Source organism: Crocuta crocuta, unplaced genomic scaffold (genome assembly GCF_008692635.1).
Source record: "Crocuta crocuta isolate KB4526 unplaced genomic scaffold, BGI_CrCroc_1.0 scaffold271, whole genome shotgun sequence".
Classification (NCBI taxonomy): Eukaryota; Metazoa; Chordata; class Mammalia; order Carnivora; family Hyaenidae; genus Crocuta; species Crocuta crocuta.
In genome coordinates, this window is record NW_027527824.1 from 5,859,976 (window position 1) to 5,885,400 (window position 25,425).

The 25,425-nt window shown below is 51.2% G+C and overlaps 1 protein-coding gene across 2 annotated transcripts in view; it reads left to right on the forward strand.

Moving 5' to 3' along the window:
* Positions 1 to 25,425, forward strand: part of FXYD6 (FXYD domain containing ion transport regulator 6) — a 30,684-nt gene that overhangs the window by 3,771 nt on the left and 1,488 nt on the right. The window contains exons 2-7 of one of the 2 annotated variants that reach the window (XM_077777422.1): positions 21,088 to 21,150; positions 21,762 to 21,800; positions 21,888 to 21,962; positions 22,578 to 22,614; positions 23,291 to 23,340; positions 23,894 to 23,944. In XM_077777422.1, the coding sequence (XP_077633548.1) occupies positions 21,093 to 21,150; positions 21,762 to 21,800; positions 21,888 to 21,962; positions 22,578 to 22,614; positions 23,291 to 23,340; positions 23,894 to 23,922 (288 nt within the window). In that variant the 5' untranslated portion in view covers positions 21,088 to 21,092 and the 3' untranslated portion in view covers positions 23,923 to 23,944. The remainder of the gene's footprint in view (positions 1 to 21,087; positions 21,151 to 21,761; positions 21,801 to 21,887; positions 21,963 to 22,577; positions 22,615 to 23,290; positions 23,341 to 23,893; positions 23,945 to 25,425) is intronic. The other variant, XM_077777423.1, reaches the window with a different exon arrangement.

Genomic DNA, 25,425 nt, shown 5'->3' on the forward strand with positions numbered 1-25,425 from the left:
GGCGCCCGGGGGTGGGGGTGGGGCGGAGTACGAGTCCGGGAAGGGGGCTGGGACCCTGGGGACCAGGCTGGGCCATGGGAATGTGGCCGTTCCCGCTCAGAATATCTGACTTGGGCTTCCTTTGAACAAATGTGCACTGAGTCCCTTGGGCCGTGTGGGCTTCTCGGGACTCTGCAGATTTGTGAAAGAACAGCTTCCCGTTCACAGACCGTCCTCCTCAGCATGACCAGTCCCCTCGTCCTGGCCCTTCCTCCCATCAGGACGGCTCTGCAACCTTCTTCAGCTGGAAGGACCCGGCGCTCTCGCACACGTGGGCTCACACATGCACACACTTTCCCGTTTTGACACATACCTAACCCGCCATCCCTCGCCCCTGGGCACATGCTCACAGGTCCCCACCCTCCTCCTCTCCTCACCCAGCTGCAGTCTGGCACCCACACCATTGTGACGGCCTCTCCGCTTGTTCTCTCGGCCCCGATCTGCTTGGCCAGCCGTCCCGCGGATGGAGTCCAGCGGCGTCACACCTCCCGTGGCTCTCCGTTGTCCATTAATAAGGACAGGTGCCTGGGCCCAGCACTGAGGCTCTCATAACCGGGCCGTGGCCATGCTCCAGGCACTGTCCCCAGGTGGGCATCCCTGGCCATGTATTCTGTCTGCCTGCGCTCGGGTCCTACCCGGAATGAGCCCTCACTCGGCCTGCTGAACAGCGGCTGATGGCCTTGGGAGACACATGGGCTTGGGTTCGAATTTGCGCTCTGATGCTTCCTAGTTTTCTTAACTTTCTAGGCCTCAGTTTCCTTACTTGTCACACGAGCACGAGGATGATGGAGGTGAGCTGTGTAAGGGGTTTCACGTGATGCCCAGAATAGTGTAAACAGTGGATATTAGCTGCTGTGATGATAATGAGAGTAATGACATTATTATTATGGGAATGGAGTGACTTGCTGTTGTTATATCAGCCTTCAAGGCTCCTCTCAAGTGCTCATTCTTTTTTTTTTTTTTTTAATGTTTATTTATTTTTGAAGGAGAGAGAGACAGAGGATGAGTGGGGAAGGGGCAGAGAGAGAGAGAGAGGGAGACACAGAATCCGAAGCAGGCTCCAGGCTCTGAGATGTCAGCACGGAGCCCGACGTGGGGCTCGAAACCCCCGCGAGATCATGACCTGAGCCAGTCGGATACCCAACTGAGTGAGCCACCCAGGTGCCCCAAGTGCTCATTTTTTCAGATAGTTTTTCCTAATTCCCAGTGAACAGAAACCCTTTCCTTCCCTTGACCTGCTGAACACCCTGTGGCCACTCCCCCTACAGTACGAGGCTCACTGTGCCTGGATTTTAGCTCTTATGTACATGCCTTCTCCTCTCCACCTTCCTTGCCTCTTCAGAGGCAAGATCTGTCCCCCTCCTGGTGCCTGGTGTCGTGCTGGACACCGGGAGAAAGTCCAGTGAGCATGTGTGAACTGAGCATATGGGAGAAAGTCCTCACCCACCAGGAGGTGTTGAAAGCCCACTTGTCCTTCAGAGCTGCCTCCCCGCCTGTCACTCCGAGCAGCCAGGTGCATCCCTCACATTCCCGAGGCGCGCGTTCCTTCCTGCCCCCGCGCCATTGCCGTGTGGGCGGTTCCTCTGGTAGAGGCCAAAAACCATGAATTTGAGCCCCTCCGAGGTCTGGAGGGAAGCTGAAGATCTGAGGGTCAGTGGAGGGAGGCTGATTCGTCGTACCGTTCCGGTGAGTGGGATTTGACAGAGCCCCAGAGAGCAGAAGTAAAGCAGCGGAAGAGAGGGGGGCACTGAGAAAGGTTTTAAACTCCTGAAAATGTCTGTGCAGGTTCTCAGGTTGTTCTGAGCTTGGCTTGGATTATAAGCACAAGGGATAATCGTACCCAAGATCCATTCACTGAGAAGTCGACATTTACTGAGCAGCTACTGTGCTAAGCACCAGAGCCCCAAAGATGCCTGGGATGTGCCTCTGCCCCCAGGGAGTTCATGGTCTGATGTGGGAGACACTAACCAGTGACCCGTGGGGAGAGGTACTCAGTGGGAACAGAAGAAGGCCACGTGGCAAGAGGGAGGGGAGGAGGCAGCCGAGGTTGGGTAGACCCTCTGTACGCGCACATGCACTCGCCCTTGCCATCTGGAGGGAGGGCTCATTACCCTCGGCTCAGGGTTTGTCCCCAGGCCGCTACCTCTGCCACTGTGAAGCAAGACAGTGTGAATATATGCAAAGCGCCCTGTAGGCTGGGACGTGCAGGCCAGAGCTGTGCTTTCCAGGAGCGGGCTGTTGGATGGGGAAGTGCAAGGGGCCTGGCCAGGCTGCCTGGTGCTGTGGTCTGAGTGTGGGCTGGGTGACGTGGGCCTCTGGCCTTGGCAGCTACTCTCGGTTTCTGTTTCTGTGCTTGGGACGGCTTGTCTGGCCTCTCTTGAAGGGGCCTTTGTCAGCAGGCATGTGGAGGAGGTGATCCCATTGCTGGCCTGACTCACGCACGCCTGCCCAGCCTGCTGGGGGGGGGCCCTGGCCCGGGGCTCCTGCGCGATGCCGCCCACTGTCTACATTCCCTGGAACCGGATCGAGTTCCCCTGGGGGGAAGGGCCTGGGCCCCTGAGCTTGTAATGGGCAGGCAGCAGGCGTGCTCCCCGACTCTGGGCAGCCTGTGTCCCTGGCCTGTGCCGGACTTGGCCACATTGCACTACTCTGTCTGGGCTGTCGGGAGGAGGTCCCAGGGCAGTGGCTGGGGTGGCACTGTGAGGAATGTCACGGTTGTCCGCGACAGCGGGGGCTGCCAAGGCACGGGGCCCCCACTGGTGGGTCAGCCTGGGGTCTTTCCTGGGGAGTTTGTAGAAACCAGGCATGTGTTGGTGCTTTATGAACTCTGTGTATCCCTTTCCAAGGAAAGGGCTTTATTTCTTTTCATGGTCAGGTCTTTTTTTCCTTGTGTGTCTCTTCCCCAGAAGGAACTCCACGTTAAAGATAAAGGTGGCTCTGGGTTAAAATAATAGGTCCTCGCGACATAACAAAGGAACTTTGTCCCTCCCACACCCCCTGTGCAGCCAGGCGAGATTGGGTTTGGGCTCCAGAGAAACAGCTTTGAGTCACGGGGACCCGTGGGCTCAGCCTCCAGCCTCCAGACGTGGGGGCGCCCTCCTCCATGAGTGAAGGGGGGCAGACCCAGAGAGGGGGGCACTCGGGGAGGCCCTGCGAGGCAATGAGAGGGACCCAGCAGGAAGGGGCCACCCTGGGAGGTGTCAGCATGATGGTCTGGGCCCGAGGTGCCTTGTCTCGTTTATAGCTGCCTTGGAGCAGTGCAGGGGATTCAGTAATTCAGGTCCCTTGGGCCTGTCACAATGTCACTATCTTCTCCTCTCTCCTCAGTTCCAGGCTTTGAGTGCTCTCTGTTCATCAGCCCTTCTTTGGAACTTTGTAAGGGGGCCCGTCATCTCAAGTTAGGTTATTAAACAGAATAATTGGTGGTTAATGTTCATCTGAGGGGCATTTAAAATGCAAATCCAGGGAACAGGTTGCATTTTCCTCTGGAGGCCACAGAACCATCAGTGACCTCTGGTTAGACCCAAAACACTTGTTTTAAATGAAGCTTTTAAAGCCTATGCTGGGTTTTGGCTCTGTGGTTCTGAACCATAAAAGCCTGGCCCCTGTTACAGGAGCCTCTGACGTCATGAACAGGGCACAGAGATGCACACTGCTTGCTGGGACGGTGAACAGAGGTGGGAGGTGATGGGGATGGGCTTGGGGGCTGTTTTGTTTGTAACGGAATTAAAAAAAAATTTTTTTTAACATTTATTCATTTTTGAGACAGAGAGAGACAGAGGCAGAGCATGAGTGAGGGAGGGGCAGAGAGAGAGGGAGACACAGTATGGGAAGCAGGCTCCAAGTCCTGAGCTGTCAGCACAGAGCCCAATGTGGGGCTCAAATTCAGGAGCCTCGAGATCATGACCTGAGCTGAAGTCAGATGCTTAATTGACAGAGCCACCCAGGCGCCCTGTTTTTAACTGAATTTAAACTTTTGTATTATTTTTTTTAACAGATTTGATTTCTTTAAGAATAATTTCAGACATAACAGAAGAATCGAGCAGATAATACAGATGCAATATCACCCCCCGCCAGTTTCCCCTAGTGTTAATATCTTATGTTCATGTGGTTTATTTGTTGCAATTGATCAATACTGATACATTGTTATTAACTAAAGTCCATAGTTTATTTGAAGGTCCTTTGTTTTTACTTAATGTCCTTTTTCTGTTCCAGGATTTGGTCTGGAATACCACATTCTACTCACTTGTCTCCTTAGGCAGCTCTTGACTGTGACAGTCTCTCTGAGTTGTCTGGATTTTGATGACCTTGAGAGTTTTGAGGAAGGACTGGTCATATATATTGTAGGATACCCCTCAACCTCAGATTTGTCTGATGTTTTTCTCATGATTCGACCGGGCTGATGGGTTTTTTGGGAGGAAAATCACAGAGGCGGAATGCTATTTTCATCATACCACATCAACATCAAGGGTACGTGCGATCAGTGTGAATCATCACTGTTGCTGTTGATAGGACTGGGATTTCGGTGACCCCCGTGCCTCCCCAACCCAATTCCAGGGCCTGGCGATCAGAGCTGTGCTCTTTCAAACATCCATCTGTCAACTCGCGCTCACTGGCTGTCTGCACCACCTCAGCTCTTGCAAGTCATGGGGCAGCACAGAGACTTTTCGGCTCGGAGAGCCTTGTTAAAGAGGGCAGGAAACAGAAAGTGCTATGTACCAGATCAGTGCTAATGACCGGCAACAGGTGCTCCTGGAGTCTGGGGAAAGGATGGGTACAGTTAAGTCCGTAGGCTAGAGACGTAGTTGGACAAAGACAGCATTTTTCAGCCTTGGCTGCACCTGAGGGAAGGGCATTCTTGTTTTGTATTGTTTTTAATTTTTATTATTTTTCAATTAATTTTTTCAGGAATAGAATTTAGTGGTTCATCACTTACGTTTAACACCCAGTGCTCATCCCAGCAAGTGTCCTCCTTAATGCCCCTCGCCCCTGCAGCCCATTCCCCCATCCAACACCCCGCCAGCAACCCTCAATGTGTTCTTGGTATTGAAGAATCTTTTATGGTTTGCCTCCCTCTCTGTTTTTGTATTCATTTTGCTTGAGGGAAGGACATTCTAAGTGGTGGGAACAGCAAGACTATCTTAGCTGAAAGTACGGGAGAAAATACTGGAAGGGGAGAAAATGGATAGACTTAGAGGTATTTATATGCCACGATAAAACGTTTCTTTCTTTTTAAAAAAAATTTTTTTAGAGAGAGCATGAGAGGGGGAGAGGGGCAGAGGGGGAGAGAGAGAGAGAGAGAGAGAGAGAGAGAGAATCTTAAGCAGTCTCCACACCCATTTCAGAGACCAATGCAAGGCTTGATCCCATGACTCTGGGATCATGACCTGAGCTGAAATCAAGTTGGACGTTCAATTGACTGAGCCACCCAGGGTCCTCCCCTAAATTTCTATTTATTTACTTATTCAAATAAAGTGTATTTTTAAAGTTTATTTATTTTGAGAGAGAGAGAGAGATTAAGAGAGAGAAATATATATAGAGAGAGAATGAGCAGGGGAGGGGCAGAGGTGAAGAGAGGGAGATACAGAATCCCAAGCAGGCTCTGCACTGTTAGTGTGCACCCCAATGTGGGGCTCAAACTCACAGTGAGATCATGACCTGAGCCAAAGCCCAACACTTAACCAACTGAGCCACCCAGGCACCCCCAAAAGTTTCTGATTTTTAAAAAATGAGTAGGAGAGTACCACGAATGTGTTTGGGTTTGAGAAGGAAGTGATCAGAAGACATTAGGTGGATTAATCATGCGGTAGCCAGTCTGTCTAGGACAGCCTGTCCAGGACAGGAAGGAGGGGGCTGAAGGTGGGTGCAGCAGTCGCAGTTAAGTGGCAGCCACGGAGGCAGTAGCAAGGTTCTGAAGTAGAGTGAGCAGCGGAAGAGAAGGCCAGATCGTAGAGATACTGCAGGAGTGAGCATGGCTGGGACTGAGCCATAGATACATGTGCAACCTTGGGTGGGGGTGGCGGGGACTGTGAGCTCTGTTAGACTGTAAGTTCCCGGAAGCAGTGACTGTGTCATTGTAGTACCCTCAGCGATGACGCAGTTCCCCATCACTAAAGGTGTATGAATTTGATTCTCAGAAGGATAATAGTACCATTCTTCCCAAAGTTACACCATGTTCCGACATTACCTTTCTTTGCTCCGCCTAAATGCAGGCAGATCTCAGCTGTTTGGAAAGCAATCTGATTGAGAAACACAGGCTGAAATGTAAGTGACCATTAGGATCGGAAGTATTTGAAAAGAAGCATTTGGCGAAATTAAAACATCTTCCCTTGGGAGAATGTTGTGGGTCTGGATCTGTTTTTGAGTAGAGGTGGTCTTTTGTTCGGTTCTATACCCTGATCTAATTATGATCTATACTAGGAAAAGAAAAAAAAGGAGGGATCTGCAGCTTGGGAGCCCGCTCTGAAAGGCTGCCAGGGGCTCGGCCAGTAGTTGTGTTGGCTTCCCCAAGCCCCAATGGACGGGATCCCCTGCAAGTGGTGTGGGACACTGTCTAAAGGCGCTGCTGTTCGCAGGCAGGTGAACAGCAGGGTACCCAGCAGCGGCTGTGGGCGGTGGCGGCAGAGGAGGAACATGAGGGTGCTTCAGCTGGGGGCGAGGGGCAGACCTGTGAGCTGGGCTCCCACGATGGCTGACCGGCCAGGCCCCCCTCTCCTCCCAAGGGGCTCCGGGGTCTCAGCCTTCCCCTAACATCGATCATAGTGGACAGAGCACAGTTGAGCCGGCAGCTGTGAAGGATGAAAGTGACATGATGCGTGCGGAAGTTACACACAGCTATCTGACTTAATTTGCGTTACTTTTTCCCGAATTTCCCCTCTGGCCTGAGTGAGAACACGCCCATCCGACGAGCCTAGCTTGGGCTTGGGGTCAGGGTCAATATTTTCATCCCCCTGAGTCCCCATGCATTGCCACACTGGCCAGGGAGGCGGCAAGCGTAGAAGGGCACCGTTAGCGTTTCGGCCCCCGTGGAATCAGGAGCCGATACTGTTGGCTGTGGGGCCGCGGGCAAGTGAGTGTGGGCCTCGCCCCTTCTGATCTGTAAAATGGCAGATCCCAATGTCATATGTGCTTGTGAAATCGTCTGGTAAGTGGGCTGTCTTCCAAACGGCGTTATCAACATCGCCATCGCCACCCTCGGCCCCTTCAGCCCCCGTGGGCGGGGATCAGGGGCAGGGAGGGTGCTCCCCCTTTCTTTTACAGCAGCCACGGGTACACTCGGGGGTCTGGGGGGCGGGGCTCTGTCCTGGCGTATCTTGTCCCAACCCCCTTCAACCCAAGAGGCAGGGGATTAGGGCTGCCGGAGGCATGGTACCCTGGCCTTGCCGAAGTGTGCCTGGCCCTGCCTGTGGGTCTCCGTGCCCAGGCTGGCGCATGCAGGGGGCGGGGGGGGGGGTGCAGAGAAGGCCTCACGGGCAGGACAGTGGCACGGAGGCATGTCTGATGCTTCTTCAGAGCAGCCCGTCTCGTCTCTCAGCAGTCCCCGCCTCTGCTCTGCCACCTGTGTCCCTCCGTCCCCCTTCCTCGCATTCAGTCTCTGCCGGGACTCTGCCCTTGGCCGACCTCGGTTCATCGGTTCATCGTGGATTTCCTTTGTCAGCCTCTCTCCCCTGTTCAGTTTCTCTTCCTCTGGGATCCCCTTCCTCTTCTACTGCCTTGGGTCCTTGGTTTCTCTTGCTGCTGTGTCTCCAGGGTGGGGCTGCCCTGTGGAGGATGATGTGTCACCAGCGTCAGGTGCCCCAGTGACTGAGATCTGCTCTCCCCATGCCGCGGGTCTATGGCCCTGGATGAAGCTGGCAGTTTTTCTGAGAAGCCAGTGGCCCTGGGGGGCCTTTTGAGCCTTCCCAGCCCCTCTCTGCCTATGTCTGCCATGGGCTGAGGGCCCCTTCCTGCCAGTCAGGAGGACGCTGGAGCCTTCCAGAGGTTGGAGGGTGGCTGGAGGAGGAAGGAAGGGAGGTGAGAGGAGGGGTCCAGGGCCCCTTCCCTGGCTCCGTTCTTCTCTCTTTCCTTTCCCCATTTCCCATGAGGAGGTAGAAGAAAATGGAGAGGAAGCTGAGGAAGGAGTTGGGGAATGTCAATAGTCATGCTGTCAACCCTTGATGCTTAAAGAGCAGTCGCTGTTCACTTGGCCTAGAACTTGGCTCTGACCTGACAGCTCTTTCTACTGTAAACAAGAGAAGGCTGACTCCAGGTCTGTTAGACAAGGCAGGTACCCCATTCGGAGCCAAACCGCAGGACGGACAGCGCTGGTGTGGGAGCTGGGGGGCCAGGGCACACCCACCCTGACCCGCTCCCCTCTCTCTGCTCCTCTACTCCCGCAGGCAGAGGGCTGACTCCCCCACAGTCTCCCCTCCCCGCCACCTCACTACTCGGCTGCTTTGACCCTTCCTCCATTTGTTCCCACCAAGTGACAGTCCCTGGGGCACCACTGACGTCTCAGACCTGCTCCTTTTAGCCAGGAGACGTGTAGGGTTGGAGTGAGGGAGGCGCCGTCTCCCCTCCAAAAGGAGTTGCTCTTCTCAGAAGGGCAGGGTGTGGGCAGACCAGTGTGCCTGCCGACGCACAAAAGGGATTTCTTCTCATCCTCGTGACTCCTGAGATACAGGTCATTATTCTCGTTCTGCATTTCGGAATCGAAGCCTCCAAGAGGTGGAGTAGCTTGTTCAAGGCCACACAACTACAAGTGGCAGAGTGGCAGGTGAGTAGAGTGGTTCGCGGCAAGGACTTTGGAGCCACATGACTTGGGTTCTTATCCAGGCTCTGTTACGTTCTAGCTCGGGGACTTTGGGCAAGTTCACTTCCCTGGCCTCAGTTTCTCCGAATGGGGAAACTGTCTAATGGGGATCATCCGAATCAGAGCCACTCCCCAGAACTTTCGGAAGGATTAAGTGAGTTCGTATATTGAAACCACCGAGAACAGTAGTTGGCGTGACACAAATGCAGCCTCATCAGCTGTGCAGCTCTGTAATCTGGTTAAAAAAAAAAAAAAAAAAAAAAAAGTCACCCTCCTGAGTAAATAGCTTTCTGTCCAACAAGGGAATGTGAAGTCTCCCTCCAGGGTAAGCTGGCCGGCACTGTGTTCACCGTGTGAATATGCATGAAGCTTGAGATGCTGGGGAGCTTGGTTGGTAAGTGCTCCCCGAGGGGCAGGAGCACCCTCTGTTGTGCCCCCCTGTGCAGAGCTCAGCCAGGAGGCTGGGGGAGGAGCAGGGTACAGGACGGCAGCTTCCTCGGGAGGTCCCCCCAGCCTCAATGCTCCCAGCAGGAAGCCTCCCCTTCCTCCCTCAGCCCGGAGCCCCACACAGCTGGGCTGAAGCCTAGAATCCAGCTCTCACCTGCCAGGGGACCTCTCTTTCTCCACCTTCGTTTCTTTGCCTTGAAAATGAGTCTGATGGTAATCCATACTTCCTAGGCTCTTCGTCGTGATGCGTATTATCACCTCTTATTTCACTCAGGGCCCCTAGACTGGGCTTCAGATATGGCTTCCCGGTCTCAGACTTTTCAGTTCCTCACGTTGCCTTCCACGGAGTTCGCAGAAGGACTCCTGTGTCGCAGGCAGACCTCTGTCCCCAGCCCCAAGCCCCCAGCTGCCAGCACTTTGCTTATTTGTGCCTACCGCCCAGCTCACTGTCTCCTACCACCTCAAAGACTCCCTCGTCTTTCCTCCACCTTCCTTTTCACACCAAGGCCGTGCCCCAGGAGGTGTGCGGCGTGAGTGAGGACTGGCTGTGTGTGAGCTGCAGGGAGAGCCCTGGCCCCTGACGTGCCTCTTCACGAGGCTTCTGTTCTACAGCCCTTGGCTCATGGCCATGAACCTGGGGTGGAGGCACAGCGGCCTGGGGGTGGAGGCGGGTGGCTCACTGCCCAGCGGCCTCTACGGTCAGGGAGGCCCCGGCTGTGTCACATAGCGGTATGAGGAAGGGGGGGTTTGAGCAGCTTCCTGGAAGGGGCCAAAGATGATCAGGAATCCAGCCACTATTTTATAGATGATGAAGCTTGGGGGAGGCGCCAGGGGTCTGAGGTCAGAGTGTGGGGCACACACTTGGGGGTTTGGGGCCACAGTGCGGTCCTGGTCTGTTTCCGGGTTCAGTGGTCACATGAGAGAAGGGACACCCCTCCCATCCTGCAAGCAGCCGTGGCAGAGAAGGAGCCAGGGGAGTTCTGGGCTCAGCAGGACGGAGCCCGGAAAAGTGCCCCATGAGCTCTTCCAGACCCGGCTGTCAAGTAGATGATGACTGTCCTGTTCTTTGCTTTCCCTTTATTCTGGCAAGTAAAAGCCCCAGAAAACTTTAGGCCAAAGTGTCCGGGGTGGGAAGCAGAAAGGTGATGAGCAGTTCAGAGAGGAAAGGGTCTCTGGGGGAGGGGAGGCGGGGGGGTGTCTGAATGCCAAGGAGGCCTGGCTGCCCCTGCGTGGATGGGGAAGCCGGGAGAGCTCAGCAGTGGAAGAGGGTGCCAGAGAAGATCGAGAACATTCCAGTCTCTCCAGCACGGAGGCGTTATCACACCTAAATTCTCATCAGGCTACAGCATGGGTTTGGGCATTATCTTCCGGCTCATGCTGGCCATGTCCCCAAGCCCCGTTCATTAACACACGTCATCAGAACTAATGGTACCATTCATGAGGTGCACGCGGCCCTTTCACAGAATCCCAGGCGAAGGAGGCCTGAGAGGGCTGCAGGGGCCAGACACCCGTCTCCAATATGATCTCGACGCAAATAGATCAGACAGTCTGGTCCTGTTTTCCTGACAAACAATGAGACTTACTGATGTCTTAGGAGCATGGAGGCCCCCCATCTCTCAGTAAATCAGACCAGTTTGTCGGTGATGTTGTTTAGTCCTGGGCCTTTTCTCTTTTTAGTCCTTTGCCGAGCCTCAGGTTTAGGAGGCTCAGATCTAGGCTATAGGGAATAGCCACTTGCACCAGGATCAGCCACCTGGCCTGGCCAGGATAATTGGAAAGCATTTTCTGTTAGGTTTTTTTTTCCCTCCCGTTTTTTGTCCCCCTGTTGAGGGACTAATTGCTGGGTTCCAAGCCTTTAGAAGGTCCTTTCTGGACATGATTCCATTGCTCACCTTGCAGAAGCCAGCGCAGCCCCATGAATGTCTTCAGTCAAAGGTGCCCTTCCCCTGGAGAGCTGAGGAGCCGGTCAGGTGCTTGCCTCCCACCCCCCTCATTGCTCTGGTGCACCCCCCCGCTGCCTTCATGGCCTCCTGTCCTGCAAGCCTGGCCTGCCTGTCTCCTGATCCACGCACACCGGAGCCCCAGACGGGAGCCCCAGACGGTTCTGTGCCCTGACCGGCTGTGTGAATTGGCCGCGTCACGGCTCTGCTGGGGGCCTCTGCCTGCTCAAATAAAAAGTAAGAGCTTTTATCTCAATCATTCTGACCCTGGCGTGCTGGGATTCTAGCTCCATCTGCTAAACCTCTCATCTTGGCTTTGTCCTATTTATATACAGTGGAATCTTCTTTTAACAGCTTCTTTGTTGCAAAGATCTGGGCACATCGCAGGCGAAATCGTGTCCTCTGGCATAGGATAACACAGTCTGGGGTACCCAGTCCGCCTAAGCAATGGGACCCGGGCGTTCTGTGGCGCCATAGAAGGGTTCCATCCAGCATGTCCTGTCTGGAGTGGGGGGTGGGTCTCATCTTTCTTTGGGGGTCCTGCCAGGACTCTGGCCTCGGTGATCCCTCCAGACATGTTTCCGACGGGCTGAGCCTGAAGGAAGGCAAGCCGACCAGAAGCACCGGACAGGGCTCCAGGCTCCAGGGGCGGAGGGAGAGAGGGACGGGCATGAGATAATCAAGTTCCCCTGTAATTTGGAGCCCGCACACTTTAGAGGGAGGTTGTTTCTGAGTTATTTTCACAATAGAACTGGGTATTCTGATCTACCTCACTGCTGCATGGAATCAAAAATAATAGAGCATATGTTGCTATATCATCAACTAGTGGCTTCTTTTTCTGAGCAGCTTTTACCCAGCAATTATGTGAAATTATGTGACTCAGAATGGAAAGATAATCGCCGGAGAAACTTCTGATTGCTTTTTCTCCCGCACATGTGGAAATCAACTGTGCCAAAGGGAAGAACATCAGGGAGCAAAATTAATATGGGGGGGCGGTGCCACCTGAAATGTCAGCTGTTTACCGCGTAGAGCTAACTGTGGCCGTGGAAAGGAGGAGAACAGCCAGTGGAAACCTGAAGTCTTTCTCATAAGATGCCACGGGCCACGGAGGAAGCGAAATGCGGCCGGGCCTATTTTCCCCGCTGGGAAGGGCGGTCTAAATGGTCTAGAATTTCAGAGGTGGGGAGCAGCAGAGTGAGGGGGCCAGGACCCCTCACCCCCCCCCCCCCCCCCCNAGCCCTGTTCCTGAGAGCCAGGTCCTCAGGCTCCCCCCGCACAGGGGTCCGGGCTCCACACCCACCTGAAGGCTAATGTGGTTTCCTGAACCCTTTCTCCCAGCTCCGCCCAACTCACCCTTGCTTCTCCCTCTTCCAGAGATCCCTCCCTCCTCTCTTCCATCTACTCCTTAGACTCTGTGGCCTGGAAGTGAGACTTCTCACTNCTGCTTCCCTCCTGGGAGAGAAGAGTGTGCGGTAACTGGGAGGGTGCGGCACCGGAGGGGCGGCTGTGTGGGAGGGAGGGGAGGCCCCTCGGGCGTTTCTTGCAGCAGCGAGGGAAGGGCATTGTGTTATCCTTTCCGAGGCTCTGTATGTGTGTTTGGCCACTCGGCTCAAGGGCAGTGCCAGCCGTACCAACGAGACTTTAAAAAGTGGGTGTAGGGGCCAGGAGTCCGCCCGAGGAGGTCTGTGCTGAGGTGTGGCTGGGGGAGGCCCGGCCCCGGGCAGCGGCCCGGAGGAGCAGGGAGTTGGTCACCTTCCCGATCTCTAACAGTATGTCTTTCAGCACTGTAACTTGATCAGAAATGTTTTCTCCGGGGCACAAAGACGGGTCTTTACTCCTCGGGCTTGGCATTCGAGATCCTCCCCCATCTGACTTATCAGAATTCTCCCCGCCCACCCCTCCTGCTCCACTCAACAGGATCGTTCACTGTTTGGAAGGTATCTTGCTCTAGACATGGCAAATACTTGGCAGATTGCTGTCACCGCCCTTCCTGGGCTACGCACACATTATCAAGGGGTGAGGCCCTCTCTCCTGACGGACCTCATTAGAATCCTAGAATCCTTCTGCGGTAGCCACCTTAGGCAGCCGCCATCCAATGAATACCTTGAGGCTCAACTTGAACTGAACTTGAACTTGAACTGAGTACTGTCTGTTATCCCCGCCTCCCATTTCCCCTTCTCGCTGCTGTTTCCTCTGCCAGGATGCCCCGACTTTTCTCTCTTCTTGCCCCTGTCCATCAAAATCCCACCCCCCTTCCAAGGTCCAGCTGAAATGTCAGCCCCTCCATGGGCATGTCCCCGGGTCCCTGTTGTACTTCTTGCTTCCCCTTTCCCTGCCCCGATGGACTCTCCTTTGTAGTCTCTACCTCTCCCGATGCTCTCTTCGGACCTGTTGATGTACCAGAGCCCTTTGCTTCCAAACCCTGCCAATCCTTGGGAGCTGAGGCTCTGCCTTGTTTACCCATTGATCCCTTGCAGAGCCCAGAAGAGTGTGGCTCTTTCTAGAATTGAGTGTGCGTTTGTACAATGGACTTGAGCCTGAGCATCTGTGGAAGGGATTTGGGGGGAGTTGAGGGAAAGAGATGGCAGTAACTGTTGCTCTGGGACCCCTGACATGTGTCTTTCCTGCTCCTAGGAGGGACCCTGTTGCCAGAAACCCCTCTTCTATTAAGAAAAATTAATTTAAGAAAAGGGGGGCACCTGGGTGGCTCAGTCAGTTAAGCATCTGGCTTCAGCTCAGGTCATGATCTCACAGTTCATGAGTTCAAATCCCATGTTGGGCTCTGTGCTGACAGCTCAGAGCCTGGAACCTGCTTCAGATTCTGTGTCTCCCCCTCTCTCTGCCCCTCCGCTGCTTGCTCTCTTTCTCTTTCTCTCTCTCTCTCAAATAAATAAACATTAAAAAAAAAAAATCCTCTCCTGGCTAGCAGCCAGTCCCAGCAGCTGCCCTCATTCAGGGGGAGGTCATTACACCGAGGCTGGAATACTAGGAGGTCAGAATTCCTGGGATTCCCTTTAGAGTTTGTCCACTGGGAAGCGTGAAATGAAAACATTTTCAGTAAACAAAACCTGAACTTGTAACTAGTAGATCTTGATTAGAGAAAATTCTAAAAAGATGTTCTTTAGGAGTAAAGAAAAGGTCTTGATGGATGTCTTAGGTTCAGAAAGAATCATGAAGAAATCAGTTAGTAAATACATTGTATTGGTTAGCTTCTGCTGCATAACAGATGAGCCCCATACCACAGCATTAGTTCTCTCATACAGTTCCCGAGGTCATGAGTGAGGGAGCAGTTGGGCTGTGTGGTTCATCCCCAAGTCACTAATGGGGCTGCAGGCTGGCTGTCAGCCCAGGGGCCGATCAAGTGTAATCTGGAAGATTTGCTGCAAGCTCACATGGTTCATGGCAGGTCTGCTTCCTAGTGGGCTTCTGAACTGAGGCCCTTGGGTCTCTGCCACATGGGCCCCTGTGTGGGGATGCCCAAGTAGGCTTAAGACATGGCAGGCAACTTTTCCCCTAAAAGCAAGCAATCCAAGAGAGCAAGAGGAGAGCAAGCACAAAGCAAGGAAAGAAAGCCACGGTGCCTTTTATAATCTGTTATTGGAAGTGACATGTCAATTCTGCTGTATGTTACTGGTCACACAGATGGCGCATTATGGAAGGGCAGTGTACCTGGATGTCAATTCCCGGGGGAAGGCTACCACACATGCGGGTAAATCTAAACAAACATGTTTCCATGAAACATACATACTAATATCTATGTCATAGAATTGAAAAAGGAACTGAATTGTTGTACAATAGCACAGGTATTAGGAGGGAGGTGATTTGTGTTCTTGTATTTTTCAAGAAGGGTGTTCTACCTAGTAACTAGTAGATGTTTTAACTTTAGACTTTGTTAAATCAAAGACTGTCTTTGTCTGTCTGCTCAGGCTGCCAGTACCTTAGACTGGGGGTTACAAGCAACAGAAATTTATTTCTCAGTTTTAGAGGCTGATAGTCCATGGTCAAGGTGCTGACAAAGCAGGTTCACAGATGGCCATCTTCCCATTGAGCCCTCACTTGGGGGGAGAGGGGAGAGAACTGAATGCTATTCATGACGATTCCCCCTCATGACCTAATCACCTCCCAAAAGCCCACATCCAAATACATCCCATTGAGAATTAGGTTTCAATATATGAATTTGGGGGATACAGACATTCAGTCTGTAGCCAGCACACATGGTGAAATTCCAAAGGTAACCAGTAAATGAGTAGAAATACCTTGTATAATGTCTTAACCAGTAGAGGGAGACAATGAATAAGAAAAAAAATAGTTCAGAAAATAAAAGGTCAAAAGAGAAACAAATCAAACCAAATATGTCAATAGTCACAATAAAATTAAATAGGATAAACTTGTTAGTTAATAGAAATTATCAGGTGGAATTAAAAAAATTTTTTTTAAATCTAGGTCTTTGCCATTTACAAGATAATAAAATGTACATACAATACATCCAGACACAAGAAGGTGGAAAGTGAAATAGAATTTAAGACAGACAGAAGATCACTATATAATCCTAAATCCAACTCATAGGACGATATAACAATTTTAAATTTTCTGTTAGAATATTATAAGAAACGGATAAATATGTAAATCCTTCCTCATAGAGGTATCTTTTAAAGCACCTATTTCAATTGTTGAGAGGCCAAACAGTTCAAGAAAGAAAGAAAGAAAGAAAGAAAGAAAGAAAGAAAGAAAGAAAGAAAGAAAACGTATAGAAATTTAAACAACACAATTTAATAATCTTAATTTGATAGGCACATCTAACTTTTCTTCCCAGCAATGAAGGAGTTCACAGTCTTCTAATAAATGGAATATAATTTTTAGAACAACTAACTATATATTAGGTCAATACATTTTGAGGCATCTGTATCAAGCCACTTTCTCTGACCACAGTGCATTTCAGTTATAAGTCCATTATGAAAGTAAATTAAAAATCACTGTACTTTTGGACGTTTAACATACACACCGCTTTATAACACTTGGGTCAAGTAAGAAGTTACAGTGCAAATTTAAAGTACTAAGAACCAAACAATAAACCACAAACCACATTTCAAAGCTCGTGTGTTGGCATAAACGTAGCACTTAAAGGATTATAGTCTTAGGTGCTGATATTAAAAAACAAGAAAGGCTACTATGAATGAACCAGGGATACAATGGAAGAAGATAAATATAAAGAAAGAAAAATAGAATAAACCCAAAGAACACATAAAGGCAGGATGAAGGATAATTTAAAATACAGCGTAAAGCTCAAGCAAAGAGTAAAGCCAAGAGCATGTTCTAAAAGACATAAAATGAGTGAACATCTGGTGGAGCTGATGAAAAAAAAGAGTTGTCACAAATAACAACATTAGGAATGTAGAAAAAGACATAACTACGGGTCCAACAGAAATTAGTGACTCCTGAGGATAAGTAGAAAATGCTATAAACAATTTTATGATAATAAATTTGAAAGCAGAAAAGGGCAAATTGCTATAAAAATTATAGTCATCGAATATGTTCAAGAGGAAGAGAAATCTGAAGAATGCCGTGGCCATTAATGAATTGAAAAGGCAATTGAAAATCCTCCCACAAAGAAAAGACTAGGTCATACAGTTCTCCCAGGTGTTCAAAGAGCAGATCATTTCAGTCTTCTGCAAACTCTTTGGGGAACAGCAAGAGAGGAAATACTTGTTCTGTGAGGCCAGGACTATCATGATACCCAAACCAGGCAAGGTCAATACAATAAAATAGAAATTACAGCCCCATCTTATTCATGCACATCCATGCAGAAACCTTAACAAAATATCAGCAAACCAAATCCAGCAATTTATTAAGAAGACAATAATACATTGGTTTTATCCCAGCAGCGTAAGGATGATTTGACATTAGATAACCCATGAACATAACTTACCTTGTTGATAGATTAAAGGTTAAAAGCTGTAGATGTGGAACATTCATTCACAATGAATGTAAAGCAGAAACATCTTGGAAAACCAAGATTACAGGGGAACTTATAAAACAGAAGAAATCTGTTTAAAATCAGTAATTCCCTTCTTTTTCAGGCTGAATGATGTTTCATTGTATATGTACCACATTTTCTTTATCATTCCTCACCCCGCACGTGAAAGGTAATTATGTGAGGTGATGGAGGTATTAACTGACCTGACTGTGGTGATATTTTGCAGCACAAACATGCATCAAATCATCACACCTTAAACTTACACGGTGTTAGGTGTTCTTTCACAGTGAAGCTCAGAAGAATTAAAAATAAACACACAAAAATGAAGTACAAGTAAAAAATAAAAACCAGTGATAAGACTGCATATGTGAGTGTGAGTGTGTGTGGGTGTGGGTGTCCTGTATTAGTGCTTCTATTCTACGTTTTACTATAAGGCGTAGCAGTATATAAGGGCAGAAATAAAAACCAACAATGTAAGCATCGGCAAAGAAGAAACAGTAGTCTATCCTTCACGGATGATAGGCCAACAGAGAAAACCCAGAGGCATCTCCAGGTCAATTATTAGAAATAATAAGAGAGTTTAGTGAGATTGTTGGATTTATGTACAAATCAATTGTCTTTCTCTATATCGGCAAAAATTAGAAAACACACACAAGAGATTGCATTTAAAATAGCAGTAAGAAGTAGAAGGTACCCAAGAATAAATCTAATAGGAGGTGTGCAAGACTTAAATGGAAGCAATGGAAGACACTGAAAAGGATGTACAAATGGAAATGCACATTTATGGATAGGAGACCCAAGATTATACAAATGTCAGTCTCCCCCCCCCCCCCCCCCCANGTTTCAGATGGATTTGACAGGCTGATTCTCAAATGTATGTGTAAGAGCAAAAGAACAAAAATAGGGAAAGTATTCCCGAAGGAAGAGGGGGAGGAGAGAGAGAAGAACGAAGAGGGATGTTTCTCGTACCACACGGGAAGATCACTATCAAGTTGTAGCGATGGAGATGTGGATTCTGATGCAGGAGCACCCACACTGACCCATAGATCGAAAGGCAAGTGTCAGTAGCAGACACATACCTGAATAGAAAGCAGGCAAGTGACGAAAGTGGCATTCTGCACCAAGAGGAAAGGGGAGGACAGGTTGCCAAAAAATAGTGCCAGGAAAGCTGGCTGTCAGTGTGGGGAAAAGTGAAAATTTGGTCCCTACCTCATGACTTACATGAGCAACAGTTCTGGGTGGAATAAAGATTTAAATGTAAAAGACAAAGCTGTAATATATCCAGAAGGAAATTCTTCCTGACTCAGGGTAACAAAGAATGTCTTCAACAGACCTTCACAGTACTTAATGACAAAGTTTCCGTATCCAGAATAATAAATGAATAATACGAATAATGCCAACCCATTTGAAAAATGAGCAAAAGATATGCAAGACACGTCACTGATGAAGAAACAGGAACGGCAGAGAAACAGAAAGAAGCCCAACTCCATGACTAAGTGAGCAGATTAAGACCACGTTTTACACCTCTAGACTGGCGGAAACTAAGTATTCTGACAACGTCCAGTATCAGTAAGGATGCCTAGTAATAGGGACAGTCATGCAGGTGTGGTTCGATGTTGAGACGGGGATCACCACTTTGGAAAACAATTTGAAAGGATTCTGTAAGGCTGACAATTTGTACTAGACAACCCAGTGACCACCCTCCTAGGCTTTTTCTAGAATATACATCTTCCTACTGCAGTATGAGCATTAAGGTCTAGCCATTTTATGGTTAAAACAGAATAGAAAATATCAGAGGGCGTCCTTCATGTTGTTCCCGGTGTACGTGAGTCTATATTTGTGTTGGGTTCCGATGTAAAAAGTATTTCACATGAAAATGATTGAAAACAATGTGAAAAACAGTGTCTTCCACGTATGCCCTGGGCAGCACGCATAACAATGTTCACAGCTGCATTATTTATAATCGCACAAAATGGGAAAAAACAAAAAGATTTCCTTTGACAGGAGAGGGGACCAATACATGAAAATTAACCTGCACAGTGGAATCGGACACAACTTTGGATGGAATGAACATGGTTACATGTCATAATGGATGAATCTTAGAAACAATGTTGAACAGAAAGAGCCATCCCCAGACGACTGAACAACACAGAATCGTAATTACAAAGCTCAAAAAAGCTCCACTACACACCTCTTATTAAGATGATCTATGCAGGACATATCGATCTTGAAGAAGAGCGGAGAGATAGCCACACAGAGGACTATTACTCAGCCATAAAAAGGAACGAAGTTCTGACACAGGCCACAACATAGATGAACCTTGAAAACATGATGCTAAATGCAAGAAACCGGCCATCAAACGCTACATATTGTATGATTGTTTTACATGTAGTGTCTAGAATAAGTGAATCCACAGATGCAGAGTGGATTAGTGGTTGTCAAGGGCTACGGGTGGGGAGTTGGGAAGAATGAGAGCGATTGTCCAGGATCCTGTTTACCTCTGGGAGTGAGGCAGAGGGATGGTTTGGAGGAAAATATAGGTAAATGCAGCAGGTGCTTATAAAGTTCTAGTTTTTAAGTGAAGGGTGTTCGTCTTAATACTAAGTTTCCTTATGCCTGTGTGCTACATACATTTTATACGTATAAAAGGTAAAATGTATGTAAAGTTGAAAAGAATAACAAATAATAGATGAGATGGCATTAGAAGCAAATTACTACCTTTTGATTAACACCGAGCAGCTTTCTCCCAAGTCCCCAGCTGGGACTCAGCACTACTCTGGATGCAGCTGTTCTGACCTCTGGTGGCCGAGAGGTGAAGGGCAGCTGTGGGTGTTTGCTTGGGATTTGGCAAGTAATGGGGGCGATCCCTCAGAGCATGCCTGGTCCTGGCCACTAGACACCGGTCTGGGGAGTCAGGCCACTGCCAGGTCCACCCCCGAGAGGAAGGCAGACAGCCTTGTGCTTTCCTGGTTTGGGTTTCTTTCTGCTTTTCCTTGATGGCTCTCAAGGAAACATACTTCCTTAAGCCCAGGAGTGAGTCGGGTGGGACTCCACTGAAATCTGTCCCTGGGAGGGACCAGCTGGCCGCCTTCTGCTTCCGTCCAGATGGCCCATCCTGGGGTCCCTCGCCTCAGAGTCCAGGGGCTCGGTGAGCTCATGAACAGAAGGTGAAGGTCGGGGTGCTGACGCTCAGAACCAGTCTGCACGCTGCTTTTGTTTGACCAAACAACTTTCTGGAGGATTATGAACTAAAACTGTAGGAAGAATTGGCTTGGGCACTTTAGAGGTGAGGGTGTCGGGGGCAACTTAAGGGAAAGCTGTTGGCATTTCAGGGTTTACCATATGGAGACCAGTAAACAGCGAGTCTCCCGCCCCGGCTGGCTGGCCGGGCTAGAGAGGCATTCGCTTACCTGCCCCATTTAACTTCCTAGAAGAACGAAGTTGCAACTGTGGGTGTTGGCTGTGGGGGTCCAGGCCAGGAAGGCCCGGAAGGATGGCCTGGAGTGGAGGGCACAGCTGGGGTCATCAGCAAAGCCCTTGGGGTTTTCTGGCATTGACAGCAGAGAGGCAGTGTGGTGGAGGGGTCAGGACCTGGGCTCTGCTGTCACTGTCATGACTGTCATTTAATCTCTTTAAACTGTGGTTCTTCACCCGCAAAATGGGTCCGTCGTTGTGCATACTCATTGTAGAAGGCAGTCGTAGTAATTAAATTAACGCCTGCGGAGCCCTGCGTAAGAGCTCAGTAAATGCCAGCTGCTTCCGCTCTGTGGCTTGAACTTTCAGCGTGTGGAGAGTATCAGAATAGAGCTGGGAGCCCTACTCGGCCCCTGACTGGGCTGAGGGTTGCAGTGGGGAGTCTTCTATGCAGAGAGTCACTTTCCTTCCTTTGTCCCCAGACACCATGGAGGTGGTGCTGATCTTTCTATGCAGCCTGCTGGCTCCCACCGTCCTGGCCAGTGGTAAGTACCCCGCCAGGTCCTGGTCCTTTGGGATGTAGGGCTGCGGGGCTCTCAGGTTCTACACGCCTGATTAGTGACTCCCCTGTCCCCACTGAAGTCAGCAGAGAAATTGCCGGAAGGCAGCACGTGTTCACAGACCCTACTCCAGCCTGCCCACCTCTCCCCGTGGCGTCCAGCAGGCTCTACTTTTAAGCCCCCAAGCCCTCCAGGTCCCTGTAGATTTTTGGCCCGAACTTTGGGAACCAGGCCAGGTCACCAGTGTCTGGATTCTGGCTTTGCGCAAGTCACGTGTCCTTCCTTGGTCTCAGTTTCCTCACCTGTAACGAGAGGAGCACAGACCCTGCCTTTGGGGGGTGACGTAAGAATACAAAGGGGGGAGAAATGTGGATGTGCCACAAAGGTGGAGTCTCTCCAGGGCTCGAGCAGTACCCGGTTCGGCTCTCTGGCTGCCCTCGTAGGCGGGCCCTTCTGTGCCTCCCCGCGCATCTGCATCTCTGCCTCGCGGGCTCTCCCTCCCCGGAGGCCTTTTGTGGGACGTGACGCCGGTGGGGTATTTGGGGAACCAGACGTGCATCTGTCTTCCTCTTGCCCACACGCGTTTATTTTTTCAGCAGCTGAGCAGGAGAAGGAAAAGGACCCTTTTCATTATGGTGAGCAGTGATGGAAACCNGCGGCCCCACCCAGGGACAGGAAGCCATGCTCTTCCCTCCCCTTTGTCACCCCTGCTCCTTTGGCAGACTACCAGACGCTGCGGATCGGGGGACTGGTGTTTGCAGTGGTGCTCTTCTCCGTGGGGATTCTCCTTATCCTGAGTAAGTTTGTTCGTTCCCTGTTCGCTCTGTAGGAGTGAGGCCTGCTGCCTCCGGGCGGGTGGGGGAGGGTACAGGAGCCCGGCCGTGCCCTCTCGTGGAGGGGGAAGTGGAGGGGAAAGGAGACGGTCCCTTCTCCCTGGTATCTCTAGCACCTAATACAGTGCGAGGTGCATAGCAAGTGCTCAGTAAGGCAGTGAAGAATGAACAAACCAGGGGCGCCTGGGCGGCTCGGTAGGTTAAGCGTCCGACTTGGGCTCAGGTCACGATCTCGCTGTTGATGAGTTTGAGCCCTGCATTGGGCTCTGTGCTGAGGGTTCGGAGTCTGGAGCCTGCTTCTGATTCGGTGTCTCCCTCTCTCTCTGCCCCTCCCCTGCCCTTGCTCTGTCTCTCCCTCTCTCAAAAATAAACATTTAAAGAAAAGTGAACAAAATAAATGCTTGATGAAAACAAGCAGGTCATCAGAAGGGGCAGGGTGGCCGTCCTGGTGCTGCATCCAGTAGGCATAGCCGTGCTTTTTATGTAGTCCCGTGTGGCAGCCTTGCGGTGGTCTAACCAGGAGCGCGACCTTGAACTCAAGCCGGGAGCATGACCTTGGGTGGTTTCTTTGCCTTTCAGGTCGCAGATGCAAGTGCAGTTTCAATCAGAAGCCCCGGTAAGGATGGCGTGTCTGTGGCCTTGGGAGGGACGCTAGGAGGGGGCAGGGAGGGGCCCTCCGGTGTGTGGGCCCCAAATGAGAGTTCTTTTTGGATTCTTAGCTCAGAAGCAGGCTGGGTGCGTTGGGGGTGGAGAAGTTCGGAGGATTGCCAGGCGTGTTCTGGCCATGTCAGAGGAGGGGAGGTAGGCATGAGGGTGCTGGGCCCTTGTCCGAAGGCCTTTGAGGCAGTTGGGCTTAGAAGGGAAGCAGAGGGCCTCAGAGCCTCTCAGGAGGCCCGTCTCCTCTCTACAGGACCTGCGGCGCTGTGCCTCGGGCTCCCCGTCATGCACTTCACCCCCCGCCCTGCACACATAAAGGGCACGCCCCCCTAGTCCACTACAGAAACCAAGGGCAGCAGCGGACCTCAGAGGCCCGAAGTCTGGCAGGACACGACGCAAGCCCCCAGGTGGCCTTAAGCCACTCCCTCCCAGCGCTCCACGGGGCCAGGACCCCAGGGCGCCTGTGACTGCCCCTGACACCCCTTCGACCCCAGCTCCCCCCGGCCCACGCGACCCTTGGTGGAGAGTGCTCCAGCCCTCCAGCTGCTCGCAGGGGCCTGATCCGCGGCCCCGGCCCCTGCCCCACGGGTTTGCACTGCAGACCCCTGCCCTAAGGGCTGTGTCTCCTCCTGCAGGGCTCCCGGGGATGAGGAGGCCCAGGTGGAGAACCTCATCACTGCAAATGGTAACGGTTGGGACCCCCGGCCTGGGGGGGGCGGTGATGTGGAAGCAGAGGGGGAGGGTCCTCGTATCGCTCGCTCTGGGAGGGACGGTTGTCAGACACCGCGGCCTCCCTAGAGTGAACCAGACGTGCTTCTGTGTCCGTGCGAGGGCAGCGGCCTCCAGGGCCTCTGCTCTGCGCTGCCCCCTCATCCCCACCAAACCGGCTCCTCCTCCTGACCTCCGCCATTTATAGGGCTTCTGCTCTGTGTCAGGCACGATCCAGGTGCTTCATGGAGCCCGTTCCACGGGCGCACAGCCCCGTGATAGAGATGCCACGATCCACGTTTGGTAACCGAGGGACTCAGAAAAGTTAAGGAATGTGCCAGATGCCTATAACCAACAAGATTCGGGGCAAGATTTGCACCTGCCTCTGTCTGACTCAAAGTCCTGCCAAACCGCTGCTTTGCCTTAAGGCCCAGACTCCCCCGGCATCAGGCCTGGGCGCGGCTGCTGTGGCTGGGAGCCTCCTGGGGTGAGGGGTCTGTTCCCCACAACCTGGTCTATTTTTTTTCTAGCCACGGAGCCCCAGAAAGCGGAGAACTGAGGTGCAGCCCGCAGGTGGGAAGGTAGGATTCTGTGTTTCCGTGTCTTCCTCCGTCTCCATCACTACTCACTCCTCAGGGCGGTTCCGGGCCAGCTTTTGCAGCGGGCACGGCCTTTATTCTGAGCCGTGCTGTGAGGACTCTTGTGTCTGACAGGCAACGAGACAGACGGACCGAAACATCCAGGGTGCACCACACACACACGGGGAACGCTTGGGAAATAGGGCTTCTGCACAAGCCGGTGGTCACGTTAGTGGAGCAAACTCCTCCCTGCTCTGGGGACAGGACTTGGTTCATGCAATCCTCCTGATACTAAAATAGCATGAAGATAATGGCTTTTAGCCACGATTCAGAAAGTAGCTTGGGAGCACTTAACAAAAAGTAACACTTTATTTTTTTTAAGGGTTTTTTTGTTTGTTTGTTTGTTTAGTGTTTATTCATTGCGGGGCTTGAACCCATGAACCATGAGATCATAACCTGAGTCCAAGTCGGCTGCTTAGTGGCTGAGCCACTCAGGCACCCCTAAAAAGTAACACTTTGGACTGAAATGTTCTAACTCTACACAAAACTAGGGAGAATAGTGTAACCCCCTCCCCTTTGCCCCTATACCGGCATTATCCAATCTCAGTTCTCAGCCAATAGGGGCACTGTATTTAGCATTTGCTTCCATTGCTCTTTGTAGGGACACGGGAGAGTAATAATTGTTAAATGCCATAGTTTTCAAAATGCTGCTGCATGCACACTTGGCCGAGCCTACCAGAAGAAGCAAGCAGGGCAGGTGGGATTGAGCCCCATTTTACAGATGAAGAAAGTGTGGTCAGCGAGAACAGCCATATGAGATAGCAAGTGACGGGTGGAACTGAACTTGGGCCATTTTCCACACCCCTCTGCTTCTGCCCGATAGGCAGAAATTGAAGACCTACCTGGAAAATACTAGGGTGGGGGGAGGGGGTTCATCCTTCTATCCACTCACTTCTGCCATTTTGTTCTGTACACATAAGGCGCAGTAGACAGGCATATGACTGTATCCTGAATGTCGGCTGAGAGATTTCTGGGTGTAAAACACCGGGCACACCAGGTGATCCCAGTGACATGGTGTATTGTGGAGCGTGATTCCCAAGTGCATTTCTGTCATCACGACAGCCTTGTGGGTGGACAGCGCAGGGCTCATTCTGCCCATCTTCTAGATGGGGCTCGGGAGGGCCAGTGATCACCTACGCACGAGGTCGTAGATGCCATTCCAGGAGGCGGAAGTCCTCGCTGGTGGCTCGGGGTTCTGTCCGTCCGTGGCCGCTGGCAGGTCTGATCCTGGGGGTGGCGTGGGGAGGCTTAAGGGAAGGAGGCTTGAGCTACAGTTGTGGTGTCTTGTCCTTTTTTGTTTGTTTGTATTTTTTTTTTAAACTAGGGCTTCCTCAGAAAACTTGTTCTCTTAGGTCTCGGGGTTGTGAGCAACGACTGGGGCTGTCCAGAAACAGAAGCCCCGGGTTTAACAATCTTCTTTCCGC